The sequence below is a fragment of the Tursiops truncatus genome, chromosome 16 (genome assembly GCF_011762595.2).
Source record: "Tursiops truncatus isolate mTurTru1 chromosome 16, mTurTru1.mat.Y, whole genome shotgun sequence".
In the NCBI taxonomy this organism is placed as follows: Eukaryota; Metazoa; Chordata; class Mammalia; order Artiodactyla; family Delphinidae; genus Tursiops; species Tursiops truncatus.
Genome location: NC_047049.1, coordinates 6052789 through 6070677, shown reverse-complemented (window position 1 = coordinate 6070677; position 17889 = coordinate 6052789). Strand labels below are relative to the sequence as shown.

The 17889-nt window shown below is 45.4% G+C and overlaps 1 protein-coding gene across 1 annotated transcript in view; it reads right to left on the bottom strand.

Annotated features, from left to right (window-relative positions):
- ADAM12 (ADAM metallopeptidase domain 12) overlaps positions 1-17889 on the bottom strand; it is a 390012-nt gene that overhangs the window by 94589 nt on the left and 277534 nt on the right. The window contains exons 6-8 of the mRNA XM_019940251.3: positions 14377-14557; positions 7678-7743; positions 6499-6570 (exon numbers count right to left, since the gene is read on the bottom strand). Coding sequence (XP_019795810.2) covers positions 6499-6570; positions 7678-7743; positions 14377-14557 — 319 coding nt within the window. The remainder of the gene's footprint in view (positions 1-6498; positions 6571-7677; positions 7744-14376; positions 14558-17889) is intronic.

The following is a 17889-nucleotide window of genomic DNA, read 5'->3' as shown; positions in this document are numbered from 1 at the left end:
CAGGCATCCCTGGGGGATCACGTTAATGAGAACTTACCACGCCGAGTAGAACAGACTGGCGAGCTCTGAACTCCATTGCCGTGACATGAAAAACCTCTCTGTGCTCCTTGTTCCCGTGGCATTAGAACTGGAGGAATATTTTCAGTGTCTGATGCAAGGTGATGTGCTAACTGGGTTCTCAAATGTGGTTGACCAATTAGATGTTAGAGTTGCCAGTCTTTCTGATGTCTGCCCTAATTTGTAGGGAAGCACACATTTCAACCGATTCACTGGTGATTTGAAATGGGCGTATAGATGCGTTATTATTGCTAAAGTCGTCACATTACAGCTGAAGACTGCCAGTTCATATCTACTGCAAGAAAAACAGTAAGTGAATTAGGGTCTTTCAGACACTGCCAAGTGCAGTAATTTGTTCATTTTAAGAGAAATGTTCTACCTGTGAGTTACTGAAAATGAATCTGTATTAATTTTTCAGCAAAAAATCAGATTTTGCTGACCCTGTCATATTCTGTCACCTATAATTGACCCAGAAGGTTTTAACTGAATGAACAGATCAGTATCTTTCAGGGTGATAAAGGCATGCACAGAACCCTTCTCCAGGAACTTTGAGGACCATTCTTCCCACAGCCAGTTCACCAACAGCGTCATGGGAAAGGTCTGGTAAAGGAAATTCCTCTGTTTTCAGGCATGCCACTCACTTCAAGTCTTCTTGCTTTTCTGCTCCACCCCCCACCCCCCCATCTTTCTGTGTCCTGACTTCAACCTACAGCCCTTTCTCCACAAACAGATCATCTTGGGTTGGAAGCAGGTAGAGCAACTCTTCCAATGTCTATGGGATAGTTTTGTCCCAGACGAGCTTACTAGGGCAGGATGAGGGGTCAGGGTAGAGGTAAGAATTCCCCATTGCCCCCGACTACCTTGCTACCCCCATGGTATCACACAGACATGGAGACGGCTCTTTGCTCAGGGTCCAGGGGGTAAGGAAGTGGGAATCATCTGGCTGGCTGTACACTCTTTCAAAGCCTGCAACGTGTAAGGCAGTGCTCAATGAGAACATCCTCGTCTCCTGATACTCCAGGCAGCCAAGGAGAAAGATGTGGCAGCTAAAGTCAAGCTCCAGATGGGAGCAGGTCCTATTCTTAGTTGCTAGAAGCCTCTGAGCCAACAAATAACAAAAATCACAGAAGCTCCGCATCTGATAGTTAAGCCCCATTCCAATGTGCTGAGCTCAGGGGCAATAAACTCCATGAGGCTGAGCACTGACCCCGGGTTCTGACCCACAAAAGGCAGGTTCATCTTTTCCCTCGCTGATCTCTCCCCAGTCATCTGGTGAGCATTAGGTTAGCAGAAGAATGTGACTGAAGCACAAACTACATCACAGAGTCTAAACTGATCACAGCGGTCCAAGTTGGTTTCAAGCAGATAACAATTATGGGCATTACATTAATAAGTTAATGAGACAATTATACGACCTAAATGCTGCCTTACAGCTTGTTTTTAATCAAGAATTGCCTCGCCTGTGGTATCCACTTGCAAGCTCCCAGCCCAGGCTTTCCAGGCAAAATCAAGGTCCTGGCCCCATCTGGACTCTGAGCGCACATGCCTGGTTGCTATGCTTCCCTGGAGAGCTCACCCTTTCGGCTGTGTTACAGACAACAGCGATCAGAAGGGGGAAACGCAGGCGATCCAGTGCCGACGTCCACACCAGCCTGCCAAGGGACATCCTCAGGGGCAGAGGCCCCGCGTGGGCTGCAGGGTCGTCATCTGTGCTGGGGACGCCATGTTTGCCTCTAGAGAGCGTCATACGGAAGTGGTCGCTAAGGTCTGTCAAGGTCTAACCGTCATCATTTCTCAGAGCTGGCTTGGGGGCTTACTGATCAAGGGTCTTTTCGTAATAGTAATGGGTTGTAGTTTCCATTTATTAGCCGTCTCAAGTCACAGAACAGATTTCATATCTAGAAGCATAAAATACAGTCGCTCCTCTCAACACTGGTGCTACAGATTAACTGTCGCATATGCTAAACTCACGTCACGTCATCACAGCAGTCCCATTGCTGCCTGTTGGGATGCTCTTCCCAGGGCTCTGCTGGTGGCTTCCCTTTGGTTCCTCCTAATAACAATGACCACAGCTAACACTTAATGAGCATTTCCAACGTCCTAGGCACAGTGCCATGCGCTTTCCAGCCCGTAGGTCTCTCGGTCCTCGCAACACTCTGCGAGTCAAGAACTATTATTATTTCCGCGTTACGGTCAAGGACGTTGAGACAAGGAGGGACCAGGTAGACCGCTCGAGACATGACTGGCATAGCCGGGTTTAAGCATAGGCAGGCTGGTGCCCGGGTTCTAAACCACTACGTAACCCAGCCAGGTAAGGGCGAGTACTGAGATTCCCTTCCAAGACGATCCATTGCGACCCCAGGCCCAGAGAGAAGGACAACTGGAGCTTGGCAGCCGTCTGCCTAGCCTATGAATCCCAGGACGCATGTGGACGCCGTCCAAGACCAGCTGAACTGAGTCACCCATTAACATAGCCGCGGCAAGAATCTGGCTGTGTGCTAGGCTTGGCACTGGCACAAAGAGCGAGGATTAGGATACCTTGCTCCCAAATGCTCAGAGGTCAGCATGAGGCTCAAGGCAGGGGATACTTAGCCATTATTCCAGTAAATGCCAAGCGAGTGAACTGCCAAGAAGGGCGCAAACAGGAAGTTCAGGGGATGCCGGGCTTGAGGGCTCAAAGAAGGCTTTCTAGAAGAAGCGGATCTGAGAAAACATGGGTAGGATTACAGGGAGGTCTGCTGGGGTCCAACACGGGAATGTGCACCCCTCAGGCAACTGGTTTGAGAAGGGGGGGACGAGGACTCACACAAGAGGGAAAATACCTGAAGTTAAACGCACGGAAGATGAGTCCTTCAGAAGTAGGTCACAGAGGTGCAGCCTGAACGGATGTGCAGCTGTTGCTAACTTCGTCACGAGTAAGAAGCAGGACAGATTGGAGGGGAGAAGCCAAAGAGGCTATCACTTAACTGGGCAGCCACACACCCCGCTGCTCCCGCCCTGCGGTATAACTGGGGCCTGGGGGATGTCTTACTTCCCACGTAAAGGGTTTGTCTGCCAGTACAGCATTGGACACACTCTCCGTGTCTCACACACAGGGGAATTGCCTGAACATTTCTGAATGTCACCTCTGTCCCTAAATCACTTCTCGGACTCTCAGTCCGGGACGTGCTTCTCCCTCTTCCCTTCAAGCCAGTGCAGCCGGCCAAGCAGTTACTAGTTAAGAATAGCTAAGAAGAGCCAAGATTTCCGCAAATGAGGAAGTTGCCACTGGAACAGTCATTGTTTTTTAAGCCAAGATGCTCCCACTTGTAGTTGCAAAACTGAACTTTGGCATACTTGCTAGAGCCCAGGGCCCATCAGTTAGTAGACTTGGGTGAACAGGACATCAAGGAGCCTGGGTACCCCAGTGGGTCTTCAGGGTCTGCTGGGGACAGACACATATGTGCGCTCAGCAATTCACCTTTCTCCTTGCCAGAAACACAGGAACAGGCAGGCTGGTGAGCTCCGCGGAGTCTGTCAGGACTTTTCTCAGATATACTGTTCTTTAATTACCAGGGCAGATTATTGACAAACCCCCAGTTGCTCATTTCTGGTTTTGCAAACTGAAGCAAGATATAATACAGAATAATACGTAGAGAAACACAAACATGGAAGACCAAGCACATCACCTTAAAATAGGATTTCAGCGATTACCAGCCCGAGTTTAATATTGTTCATGGCTTCTGTTTACTTCCAAGGCCTAAGAAGTACTTGAATTCTTTGCTTTCATCTGGATGTTGTCCCATCTCACTGGAGGCGTCTGGAATGTACTCGCCCAAGGCCCCACCCAGGCCAATCAAACCAGAGTCCCTGGACTGAGACTTGGAATCAGCATTTTGAAAACAAACATATAGACACACACACACACACAAACCAACCAACAAAACTTTCCAGGGCATTCTAATGCCCAGCCCAGACTGAGAACCATGTCTGACTCCTACTGTCTCTGTCATAACCTCTGGGATCCATCTCTCACCCTCCCTGCCAGAAGGACTTGCCATTTACAAAAATTCTCCTGCATCCATTTGACTTCAGGATAAAGTTTAATTTTCAAAAAGTAGCTATTCAACATATATCAGCAAGCATGGGCCGCCTGGGAGTCTGACCTGCCTAAAAGTTCTGGTGGACGAGGACGGAACCATCTCAGGGTGCTATAAGCCATCTGTGTTTTTTCCCGCTTTCAGAAGGTTCCATCCAGCCATAGCCTCTCTCTGAGCACCAGGCCCTGATCTCCGACTGCTCAGGCCACCCCAGGAGACTCCCACTCTCGCTTCTTTGGGTACGAAGCCTCTTTCACCTGTCATCCCAAACTTGGGCTCGTTGCGACCCCTGCTCATCTCAGCCTCTGCTTCTGCTCAGTCAAGGTCAAAAACTCCTGCAGAGGAGACCAGGGCTTATTCCTGGTGCTGCCTTTCAATGCTGTTTGAACATGGGCTGATCACTTAACTAGCCTCTGCAAACCGCCGCTATAAAAACGGGAATACCGGTATCCACCCGGGCGCGTCTGCGAAGCACTTAGAGCCTGGCACGTAGCAACTGCTCAATACATTTATTGGGAACCATCCCTTCAAATGTCTCTAAATCCTCGTCTTTCTCACATCCCCACTTGCCCAGCCCCGGGTCAGATCTGCATAATTTCTGTACAATAGACGCCCACCAGCTGTATTTGTCTTTGGGAACTCCATCCTCCACACTAACTGCAGGCACAGCTGTGTGTGATCCTGTGTGTCTCCCCTGCTTAAAAACATTCACCTTGCTCTCCACTGACGGCAGAATAAAATCCCGATGGGGTCTAGATGGCTCCGCAGGGCATTCAAGGCCCAGCCACTGAATCCCCTGCAGCTTCACCTGCTCCTGCCCTAGCTGTGCGCGCACACACACACACACACACACACACACACACACACACACACACACACACACACACACACACACACACACACACACACACACACACACACACACACACACACACACACACACACACACACACACACACACACACACCTGCTCAGTTAGATGGAGTTACTCGCCATGTCCAGACTCGTGGGGAGCAAGCCAGGCCCTCCCTGCCTGTGCTCCTGGTGAAACTTCACTCACCTTGCAAAATCACCTCCCTGCAAAGCCTCCCTGACGCCCAGGAGGAAGTAAGTGATTCTCTTCTGCATCCCCATAGCACCTGATTGACAGCATCGACCTGGTTCCCATCACGCTGGTCCACGCTAAGTGGCTTATGGGTCTGCTTCTCTACGAAGCTGTGACCTCCCTGAACAGATGGACCACATCTGATACATTCCGAATTCTTGATGCACACTGCGCGGTACTGCCCATAAGTCCTCGTAGAATGGAGTTGAATCTCCGGAAGGCTTTTGTTTTCATTTTCCCGAAAGCTTTGAAAACTCACTTCAAATATTATATAATAGGATTGTTTGGAAACATAGCTACCGTGAAGCATCCACAAACTGCTATGTGTAAAGTGTGAGCCTTTCAGAGAATCCCGGCCATGAGGGGTTCAGCAATGAGCCGGGGCCCCTTTCCTCTCCCACTGTCCTCAGAGGCAGGAGACAGGCTATTGCTAAGAATTATGGTTACGTTCAGACGGGGGCTGCCAGCCACATAGCACGTGAGAACCACCTGGGAGCGCCTACAAAGCCTGATGTCCAGGCCCCACCCAGACACCCGAGCAGCAAGGCCTTTGAAAGCTTCCAGGCAACGCCAACATGCTCTGCGCTGAGAGCCCTCAGCACCAAACAGCCCGACGCTCTCCCTGCAGGGTCTGTCGCTGAAGGCAGGTGGCGCACGTAGATGGTTCCACCTCCTTGCGAACAGGTCGCGTAAGGAGCATGGACGAGCAAATACACCTGGGTCAGAGCAGACTTTCAGGATCTCTTCCAGCTCTGAAATCACCTTTGCAAAGGTGAGCTCCCTCCCGAGTTCTCGGTGAGGAATTTCCTGACGGCCGATTGAGCCGAAAGCCGATTTCTGTGTCCTGGGACTGTGGAGCCCGTGGGTCCCTTATCAGTGAGAGCTCACCCTCAGGGGGCCTGTGGGACCTGCCCAGGGAGAGCTGAAAAGAGGCCTGCTTGGAGCTCTCAAGAGGGTCAGATGCACCCTATTGGGATTCTGGATCTAACTGGGGAGGTCAAAACGCCTTCCTGGCCAGAAGAGAGCCTGGCGGGAGATGGATGCCAAGGCCACCGAGGTCCAGACAGCGTGGGGTGGCATCTCCTGCAGCTGCTCCAGGCCCCAAGAATTCTCAGAAGAAGGGGAAGTTGGGTACCAGCCCAGGACCGGAGGCAGAACCCGACCTCCCTAAGTCAGACGGGATGTGTTTCATTCCCTCCACCTCATTCCCAAACATTTACATGCTGTGAGTGATCTAATTACCCCCAAGGAACTTACCTTGTCAACGTGATTAGCGATCTCTATTAATCGTTGTTTGACTTTTTCCAGGTCTTTTCCTTGCCTCTGAAACTTAATAATTTTAAATGTCAGCATTAACAATGGCTGGACTATCAATCAAATCTCATCTTCCCAGCTCCTGGAAATGTGAAGTCTCAGGCTCTGCAAATCCCTCAGGGCCCTCCCTGGTTTATGGTGAGGTGAGCTCCCATCCTGCCGAGAAATTTCCCCATCCAGGGACTTTCTGAAACTCCCTGAAATTCACCCAAGCCAAGTGCTCAGAAGACAGTAACTTTTGTGAATTTTCCAGCCTCATAAATGATGGAGGCAGTGACATGTTTTGGCATCGAGAAAACAGACACAACCAGAAGGCCGTCCAAAGCCATTCTTCATATCATCAACTTGATTTTAACTTCCTCCGAAATCTCCTTTATATTTGTTTTTAAAAAATTAAAGAGTGAAAGTAATAGAAGCGCATGGCAACAAGTCAAACAATACAGAGAATGGATAAAAAGTTAATAAAGTCCCACTTCTCCCAGCTAATCTGAACTTGCAGAGTGGGAACAGTTGCCTGTGAAATTGTCAAATCTGTTTCATTCATATGCGTTGAGCCAGTCTGGGAGAAAATGTCACCTAATTCATAATAGGTAGTAGAGGCGAGAAAAGGACACAGGGAAGATAATCTAAAAAAAAAAAAAAACTAATTAAAAATTAATTAAAAGAAAAAACTAATTAAAAATTAATTAAAAGAAAAAAAAACTAATACCGTATCAAGCCCTACTTTGGAAGGTAGGGTTTTTCTGCTGTGTCTACAGCCTTGATTCATTCATTCATTTTGGTTTAGGACATATCGGACATGTTTAAACTAAACTTTTCTCAAAAGTGTTTTAGAATACATTCTAAAACCATCTGCCATTTCCCACAAATAATTCTCCCTGTTTGGAGAGCTTAGCTACATGGTAACTCTGCAGTCCCTGCTAATATTTGTAATACCAGATACATTTTTAATATGTTATACTTTATAATAGCAGGAAACCACTTTTTTCAATGGGTTGTTTACAATGCTTGTAAGGCCTCGTGGAAAATGAGGTTAAATAAAGCAAGTAATAACTTGCTAAACATTTTCTTTTGCCTTTTTTTTTTTTTTAAACCAACCAAGAAATTTCAGAAAGTTCTTACCTCTCGGTTGTCTGCCACAATAACGAGCTCTACATACTTGGTCGTCTTGAGGGTCTCTCTTTTTTGCTGCCAAAAGTAAACATGGGTTTAATTTCCCTGACTGCCTCTCTGGGGCTTCCCGAACACTGTCAATGTCTCTCGACTCAAGCACTTGAATTAGGGGGCCCCCCACCAGTCCTACCGACATCACTGGCTCCCACAACCCTGTCCCACCTAGAAGTTCACCTCCAACCCCCAAAACCGCTGTAAAACTTTCTCATTGTGAGCGGCCACTCTCCACTTCCATCTGGGAAATCCTTAAAAAGGGATCTAACCTTTCTGCTGAATCACTGATTATAGGATCAGAACAAGTTGAGATCATTATTAAACAAAACACATATGTAAACAAGCAAAACCAAAGCTCTCTCTGGAACAGGAGCCAAGGAACTCTTCATTTTGGGCTGAATGTAGCACATTTCAAGATCACTACAGAAGATGATGGAATCAGGGTCTCACGGGTGTTCCCTTTGCCTTTGTGGTCTAGTTTTGTGATGTGGGAAAAGCCAATATATAAAGCGAATATATTTTGAGCAGGAACTGCATAGCCCTTCTGGGGAAACACTGAGTAGTCCATTCCAGGGAGCTGATTTCTGCAGGTGATCATTTAAAAATCTGGTTAGAAGCAAAGGAAGAATAGGGAACAGCCAGGCGGATAAATGGGGAACAGAGCCAGGCAAGAAGAAGGTGCTAGGAGGAAAACCAGAACGGAACAAGAGAAACAGAATAGGAAGAAACGGTGTCAAGAAAAAAAAAAAAAATAGACTGAAACATGCCACTGGAGAAAAAGGATTGGTAGGAGTGCAATAGTTGAGGAGAAGACAGAGATTGTATATCAAGGGATAGGGGCTGAAGATGATGCAGACAGCCCAATAAGAACTCCCTCCCAAATCAAGGCAGCCTCTGAAGTGGGTGACATTTTAATCATGTTTCTTCAAAAAACATCTGTACTCTTCCATGAATTACTGGGAGAATCCCAAAGGCACTTTCAGGAGAAAAAAAAGCAATTCATGGAGGGTGGTCTCAAGAAGCAAACATTAAAAACAAAAAACAAAGCCTTCAGTTTCTGCAATAAAATGCAGTCGGAGGAAATGAGGGTTGAACTGGTCTCGGTCCTCATAACTGATATCGCTGCTGTATGAGTTAACTACACACACTGCTTAATGTTGAAAACTTGCATGTTATAACCACGCTTTCAGACAAAAGCAAAAATGACCAAGGCATGCTTTGAATCAGCTTTCCAGTCACATAATCCTGAGGGAAACATCTTTTATAAAACAAATCCCCATCAGTGCGGGATCTTCCAAACAGATTTTTACAGGAAAAATGTTTGTATCATAGCAGTGTTCCTCCTTGCGGCCCAGCTGTGCTGATTCATGAATTTAGGTATCCCTAAAGAAATCTGGAAACCTTATGGAGGAAGGAAAAATAAAGCACCATGAAAGGTATAATTTCTCATACTTTTACAACGTTACAAGGGACAAAAGTTAAGCTTTGTAACTATACGTTGTAGGCATGCTTTACGGTGAAAACGACGTACACACAGAGGAAAGAAGATTAGCCCCAGCGGTACCCACTGGTTTATGCAAAATGAGACACCTTCTCGAAGTGTGAAGATCTTGTCCCTTCTCCTTATTCAGGTTTGGAAAGCAGAAGCCTCTTTTCCCCCCATAATTCCCTGATTTACCATTAACAGATTCAGCTCATCTTACAGAAGAAAATATAGCTCTATTAAAGAAAAAATAAACTAGCCTCCCATTGAAAAACTCATAGGGAGAGCCCTGGTTGTTCAGATGTTTACACCTTTCAGACTGCAAAGGGGTGAAATAAATGACCAGGGGATATTTCCAAATGGCCTTGGATCATCATTTAGAAAATACACAATTCCAGATAATGAAAACAAACACATGAACCCAATTTTCCTGTCTCTGCAGTTTTCAGAGAAGTCCAAATTTTCTCATGAATGCAGAGAATTGCTAGCTCAGAGAGAGACCTAACCACATAATAATAGAAAGCCATGGGGGAGTGGCTGGCTCATGGCCCCAAAGGTTCCTTCTTCCCTCAGCTGCACACACAGAGAGGCTTAAATTACCTCCACATGATTCCCACCTATCTGGGCTATCCGGTTAAAAAAATCATATTTAAAATGTTTGATATACAGAGCAACACTTGAAACTGGTTGCTTGATTGAATTTTCATTTTGGGAGCGTGATGATACACAAAAGCCCTTCCCCAAACAGATAAGAGTATATACGCCTCTGAGAATGGCCCAACCGTTCTCTACTCCGAGGTGCAGACCGAGGGGTTCTTTGAGTCTTGCGCAAGCGGGAAGCTGTTCCTGGGCCTCTCAAAGTCATCACAGCCAAGCTCTCAGGGAGAATGACCCCTACACATGTTACAACAAGAACTCTGGCATTGGGAACTTAACTCAACCCGAGTCAGAAAACAAGTCGAGATGAGGGTGACAATAAATTCTCATTGCAACTCTCTCTTCCTATGGGCCAGGTCCCTGAAACAGCACAAGTCCTGAGGCTGGGGAGAGCTTGGAGTGTCGTACCAGTGGGCAGGATGGCTATCGTCTGATGAGTGAGGGAAAAGTGTGGATGAGATGTGGCTGAAGATGGAGACAGAGGACAGGGGCCATGGCGAGGAGGCTGGCCGGTAATCTAATTATCGAGAGCAGTGGGGGACCCTTGAATGTGAGGTTCTTTACACATCACTCTGGCTGCTGGGAGGAGAATGGATTATTGGAGGACCATAGGGGAAGTGGAGGGCGCAGGTAACAGTTTGAGGCTGTAAGGATGGAGACAGGCAAACAGATTCAAGTTGGATGTTTTAAGCAAACGATAACAACAACAAAACAATAACAATGCAACCAGGACCATTTCCATAGACGGTAAGATCAGCAAATTTGATGAATCAGAAGTTTGGTTTAACTTCCTCTGAGTAAAGAAAGATCATCGTTGGCTCAAGCCAGGCTCCGTGCCTTGCCTCTAAGGCCACTTTATGAATAGGTATGAACTGAGTCCTGTCTCTGCTGTGAAAGGTCATCTCTACCATCCTTACCAACGATTTGCATGGGGACCAAGCGCACAGATCATATCTGCGTGGGGTACAGCCTCTGAGGTCTGGCTGATAACACAGGCTGCAGACCAGCAAGCAAACGAGACAAATGCTGGAAGAATGGGCTGAATCTGATGAACTGAAAGTTAATGGGGACAGATGCAAAGTATTGAAATTGAGTCTAAAACGCCAGCGGCAGAAGTGAGAGCTGTTATTTACTCATCTAGAGTTTCAGTCGATACAAGAGTCAATAGGAATCCACACCTGGATATTTTGGAACCTCGGTTCACACTGAGAGATGCTCAGAGCTCAGGGCCAAGGAAGCAATAGCAGTGCTGGCTCTGTCATCCACCAAGATTTAAGAACGACCGAGGCAGTAAAGGAACTTGGTATGTATGGCCTCTTAGAGGTGGTACAGAGGTGAGGGTGGTTATATTAGAGAAAAATTAAACATGTCTGCTCTAATTAACAAGTTTTCCAGTGGTTCTGGCCAATTGCAGATATTCAACTATTACTAGACTCTACAGAAAATACACATTACTGTTAACACTACTCCCACCATCACTACTGTGACTTCTGTTAAACCAATATGGCAGCCTGTCTAGAAACCCAAAAGCAACAGCCCTGGTTCATTTCAGAGTGGCTGCCTTTGAGGAAACTATGGGGTCTCCCTGACCAGATGTCCTATTTGAACTCAGTAGCCCAAGCAAACGTGGCTTTCTAGAGAAGGCACTGACTTTTACATTTGACTCCTAATTATACATACTGGTGGAGGGGAACAATAGCCCAGATAATCCCTGGAGAGGATAATTCAAAAGTAATTTACATTTGCCTTCGGGATGTATTATGTGATTTTTCTCCAGTAGCAGATTTATGGCCTTCACCTTCTTTAGAGTCTGCTCAGGCTTCTGTTAAAATTCGTTTGCATTTTTGAAGGAACAGCTGATGGACAGGGAGGGATCAGTCACAGGAGGGCTGAGTGGCTGGGGCTCTGCAGGCTGGACTTGAAAAGCTGCAGAGGAGGGAACCGGCGAGGAAGCCCTGTGACTGCAGGCACCCTTCCAGAAGCAACTTGGGTTCTCACTAAAATCTAATGTAAAGCCTTGTAAAAATGACAAACAATAGCTCAAGCTTATCTTATAGCCAGTGCATACCCCGAGTGCAGATTTATTCCTGCTGCTCGTCGAAGAAAAACACACACATCTGCAGAAAAATCTCAGTCTGCAAGCCAATCTGTGCAATAGTTAACATTTAGTAGGGGCAGAAAAATGCTGGGAAAAAGCAAATGCAGTTGCTGCAGTGCATAAACTAGATGAGTTCGATGCAGTTACACTGATTTTTGAGTATAAATAAAGGCAGTGTTAAGTCTGGCAGGTAAGGGGCATAGAACATGAGCATTTCCCTTTCATATTTCCCAAAGGTACTGCCCCAAACTGTCTTGTGTATAATTTCCATTCTCACATATTCCACTTATTTGAAAATTGTTTTTTGTATTGTTTTCACAATATAGATGTGCTTTAAGTCAGAGACATTTTCTCTTCCGTAAAAACAATCCCGACTATTTCTGGAGAGGAATATTGAGAACGGTGTTGAAGTGCATGCAATGCCTCCCCTTTACAATTTAAAGGTTCATTTACACTTGCATATCATAATTAACAAAACAACATTGTTATTCAGGTTTTCTCCATCTCTCTACACGTCAAAATGACTGGAAATTACTGTGCCAATCCTAGTTCTAGGGAGCCGTAAGCTTAGTTAAAGAATTAAAATATGGCTGGCAAGGCCTGACCAAGTCAGGACTGACTTCCAAATGAGATGGCAAACATATTTGAGTGCCGTTTAAACTGTCAAGTTATACATCGCACAAGGTGGATAACGTGTGATCAACAAGGTACTCAAATCAAGATGCCTGGAAAACAGAATGCAAATGTTCTACTTGTTTATGACTGTGAAAGCTACGGCCTCATCACATCTTATCTGAGGTCTGGAATCAAAGGCAAGAGTAAGCGTGAAACAAACATGCCCTGGGACCACAGAGGCCGGTCTTTGGGATTCCCTCTCTTAAATCTGTCACTCTAAGATGGCTCAGGGGAGGAGAGCAGGAAGGAGATTCTGTCAAGTTTCTGCTGATGGTGGAGGTGGGGGCACTTTTCAAGTCCTTTTCTCGGGGATTGAGATTCAGCCCCCACTACTGAGTGTCAACGTCAAAGTCAGCCACAGTGCCTGACGGGGTGTGATGGGGAAAAACAAGAAAAAAAGAGGTTGCAAGCACCTGCTGCAGAAAACCTTGGGAGCATGTTAACAAACAGAGGAAGTTAGGGTCATATAGGTGGAATCAGGATGGAAAGAATGAATGTAAAGTTAAAATGAAAAGTCCTAAAGCAGTTCAGTTAAAAGCAGGTTAGGGGAACACACACCTCTCCACAGGTAGGAGGAAAATTTTAAGGAGAAGAAATCGCTTAGGATAATGTTTACTGTCTGAATTGAGAAAAATGATTAGGAATAAAAAGAGGCACAATATTTATGAAGTGTTGAGTGGTAAGCAGTGTAACGCTCAAATTAAAGTCAGGAAGGACAAAGGGTGTCAAATGGAACCTTGAAAACATGCCCCCAGACCATCAAATATAAGCACATCGTTAAGTGACATCATATCTAGGAATTCTTCATTTCTTGTCAACAGAAGAACAGGAAAGATAGAGATGAAAAATCAGGAAGTCGTCTATAACTTCCTATCGGGTTGTAGTCTTTTGAGTTCAGGGCCTCCAGCCAGATGTGGCTACCCTTACTCCTTTTTAAGAGTTCTGCTGTGGTCTGTGGAGCCCACGTGATACTGATGTAAAAGGGTCAGGCAGCCATTTGGGGTGCAGGTTTCCTGGTGCTGCACCAGGGGGGGACCTCTTAGTCGGGGGGGACATCTGTGGTCCAGACTCCATTAGGACAACTACTCTCTCCAGTCCTGCAGCAGAAGGGAAGACCTGTGATGAGCAGACCCAGGGGCAGGTGGCCAGGAAGCAGAGACCCCTCGAGGGAAGTGGGACAGGCGCCCCCTAGTAGGGACTGGGGGTAAGCACCACCCCTCAGCCACACTGCTGGACCAAGACCCAGGGCAGGCGAGTGGGCAGTGGCAGGGAATGCTGTGCAAATCCTAATGAAGACCCTAATTATAGGGTCTTATTCTGAAGACCCTAATTTTGCGTTGGTAAAACTCCATATTGTCTGTCTCTTCCTGTAGAGGGGAGAGCTGCCCAAGGGTGTGGAGGTTCCGGTTCAGTTCTGTGTACCATGGAGGGGCCCAACGGTGGGGCAGACTCCTGGGTCTAGGCCCAGAAGGTTCTCACCGGAGACGTGATTTTGTATCCTCTGAGCTCAACTCCACCCAGCATAGGTTAATGAGTCTGAGGCTGACGTTTAATACAACGACGGAGCTTTCAGTGTCGGATTATGTTCTGCCCACATCATAGCAAACACCTCCAGGTAAACTGGGTAATAACTCCAGCCCTCAGACACAAATGGCAAAAGTTCTCCAGACGGCCTAGCAGTGGGTGTCCCTAGCTGGAGCCCCCAGCTCCCCAGAGACACCACGTGGGGTTTCCCTCCTACCCTTCTTGTCCAGGTCTGGGAGGGCGGTGGGAGCCTGTCATGCATAGCGAGGCCTGTTGTGTTTGATCCACAGGGTCCCCAGGTGCTCTGCAGGTTCTCCACTGGGAAGAGTTTGTATCTGTTGGTTTCATTTCTCATTGGCTCCAAAATGTAGGTTTTATTTTCAAATGTAATAAGTCCCCTGTTGAAAAAGAAAGAAGAAAAATTAGGTAACTTTTAAGGGCAGTTTCTTGTTCGTGGCTAAAACCCAGTTCTTATTCAGAGAATAAAAGGAGAAATACCAATTTATTTATATTCTCATGTCTGAATTAGAAAGGACATTCCTGTGCCATATGTTTGCACTGATTTATTTTTGCAAATCTTTTGAAAACCAAGTCTGCGAAGTTTTTTGTTTCAAATATTTTATGGTAAAGAATCGACTGTGTTTAGTCTTTACGTTTTTCGTTTGCTTGTTTTTTACTTCTCAAGGATATACTGCTGGGGAGAAGAGTTGACAGAAAAGATGTTTCATCCACTTAGAAAATAACTAGATCTGGATCAGCAGACATGATTCAGGAGGGAAATCTTTTTTTTTTTTTAAAGGAAAATTCCTACACCTGAATTATTCATCCTGATCAACTAAATTTCCTAAATAGTTGAAAGGATTCTGAAATACGGTTAAGTATAAACCTATGCTTTTTTTGAACTTACGGTTATCAAAGGCTAAGGGATTGGGAGGGATAAATTAGGAGTTTGGGATTAGCAGATACACACTACTATATACAGTACAGATAAATGACAAGGTCCTACTGTATAGAACAGGGAACTATATTCATTATCTTGTAATAACCTATAATGGAAAAGAATCTGAAAAATAACATATATATAATATATATAATTTATATATATATTTACATAAAACCAAATCACTTTGCTGTACAACAGAAACTAACACAACATTGTAAATCAACTATACTTCGAAAAAAAAGAATTAAAGAAAAGTATGCTTTTTTTGGTATTTTACTTAGTTAATTTGTGGGAGTACTGGGCATATAACCCGAGAAAACCATAATTCAAAAAGAGTCATGTACCACAATGTTCATTGCAGCATTACTAAAAATAGCCAGGACATGGAAGCAACCTAAATGTCCATCAACGATGAATGGATAAAGAGGATGTGGCACATATATACAATGGAATATTACTCAGCCATAAAAAGAAACGAAATTGAGTTATTTGTAGTGAGGTGGATGGACCTAGAGTCTGTCATACAGAGTGAAGTAAGTCAGAAAGAGAAAAACAAATACCGTATGCTAACACATATATATGGAATCTAAAAAATAAATGGTTCTGAAGAACCTAGGGGCAGGACAGGAATAAAGACGCAGACGTAGAGAATGGACTTGAGGACACGGGGAGGGGGAAGGGTAAGCTGGGACGAAGTGAGAGAGTGGCATGGACATATACACACTACCAAATGTAAAATAGATAGCTAGTGGGAAGCAGCCGCATAGCACAGGGAGATCAGCTCGGTGCTTTGTGACCACCTAGAGGGGTGGGATAGGGAGGGTGGGAGGCAGACGTAAGAGGGAGGGGATATGGGGATATATGTATACGTATAGCTGATTCACTTTGTTACACAGCAGCAAGTAACACAACAATGCAAAGCAATTATATTCCAATAAAGATGTAAAAAAAGAAAAAAAAAAGGACACATTTGCTAAATATTTTAACTTGCAGAGACAGAGGTGGCCTTATGCCATGGATCCCAAGGCATGTCTGACCTCTGGAGCAGGACAGAGCTCCAGTAGGCTGTGTCCTCCTTCCTGGAAATGAGCCATGTCAGTTTCTTTAAGTGATGGGGGAACATCGGCCTACACACTGGTTTTCCTTTCTCTTTTCCAATGTGGAATAAGAAGTACTTTAACTTAAAAAGGCTCTTCTTGATGTTGAAATCAGTTTTTTCTTTAGAGAAATGAGAACTTGGGTAACAGTAAACTAGCAGCTCTAAGAGTTCCCACCCATCTAGCAACTTCTGTTATTGATCAAGTTGACCGCAATCATAAATGCATACAATTTTCATGCAAAATTCATCTGATTGTAAATAGATGCTTCTAACACAGTGACTCAGCCTTTTTTGAGACATGAGCCTCCTTATACTCTCCCCAGAAGAATTCACATCTACATAGATCCACAGTATTTTGCAGAAAATTTCAGGAGATTCCGGACTATGGATGAGGTCCGTGGGCTCCAGGTTTTAGGGCATCAGTTCCAAGGATTTAAGAAATAGCTTAGGGCTTCCCTGGTGGCGCAGTGGTCGAGAGTCCGCCTGCTGATGCAGGGGACACGGGTTCGTATCCCAGTCCAGGAAGATCCCACATGCCGCGGAGCAGCTGGGCCCGTGAGCCATGGCCGCTGAGCCTGCGTATCCGGAGCCTGTGCTCCGCAATGGGAGAGGCCACAACAGTGAGAGGCCCGCGTACCACAAAAAAAAAAAAAAAAAAAAAAGAAATAGCTTAGTCCTCAAGAAACAGCTGAAAAAGTCGGGCGCTCCACCAGTTTCTTTCAGACGATCTGAGCTTGTTTCCAAAGGATGGAGCCTGAAAGGTGCTCCTATAACATCCACTATTGCTCATTTGTTCAGCCATTCACTCATCCAATGCTTATTGATGGCCCATTTATAGGTGACTATTTAATCGTTCTTAAATTTTAACGGGACAACAGTATTTCAATCCTCAAATAGTATGGAAGGAAAAGTCTTGATTTGGCAAATATTTATTGTGAACGTGACCGGTGAACCCATCCAAGCTGATCAGTTCATTATTATTCAGCTGGTTTACTCCACTAGCCCCGTTTTGTGAAGTGTTACAGGCAGTGAAAGAAACAGCAAGATCATGTCCAGGATGACCGCAGCCTAACTGAGAAGATCGCGCCGAGACACATGGGGCAGCTGGAAAACACTGGAGAGTTAAGCTGTGTGTTACCAATAATCGCGACACTTAACTGTTCAGAGATGGGGGAGCCAGTGTGGTTTGGCGTAACTGAGAAGTTTTGGCTATTTTCAAATCCCACAGATTGATTAAAAGTCATTACATACAGCTGTTCTCTTCTACACCCTGGCCCCCTACTCCCAACCCCCCAAACTACAGTCTTCATGTATCTCCAAGTAGGTCTATTCATATAGACAGGACTTTGGTCATCAGCTCTGGGGTGGCTTGTATGTTTTTCTTTGAAAAGTTCTTTATGAACTAAAACTTAGATTTCTCAGTTTAGAATGGGTAGTAGGACATTTCTGTTTATTAAAGTTGATTTTGAAAAACCCTAAATTAAGAAATAGATCTTTAAAAAAGAAAGGCCAGGGTAAAGTGGAAAATGAATACCCTTGAGGGGAAAAGAGAGATTGGCTAGAAAGCTGACTTTCCTGCCCTAAGAAGAAAATGACACTGACATTTCATTTTGCATTGCAACATTTTCTATTTTGCATTGGATTTCAATAAGCTGAACACTTACAGTAAAATCTGTCACCAAGTTCTA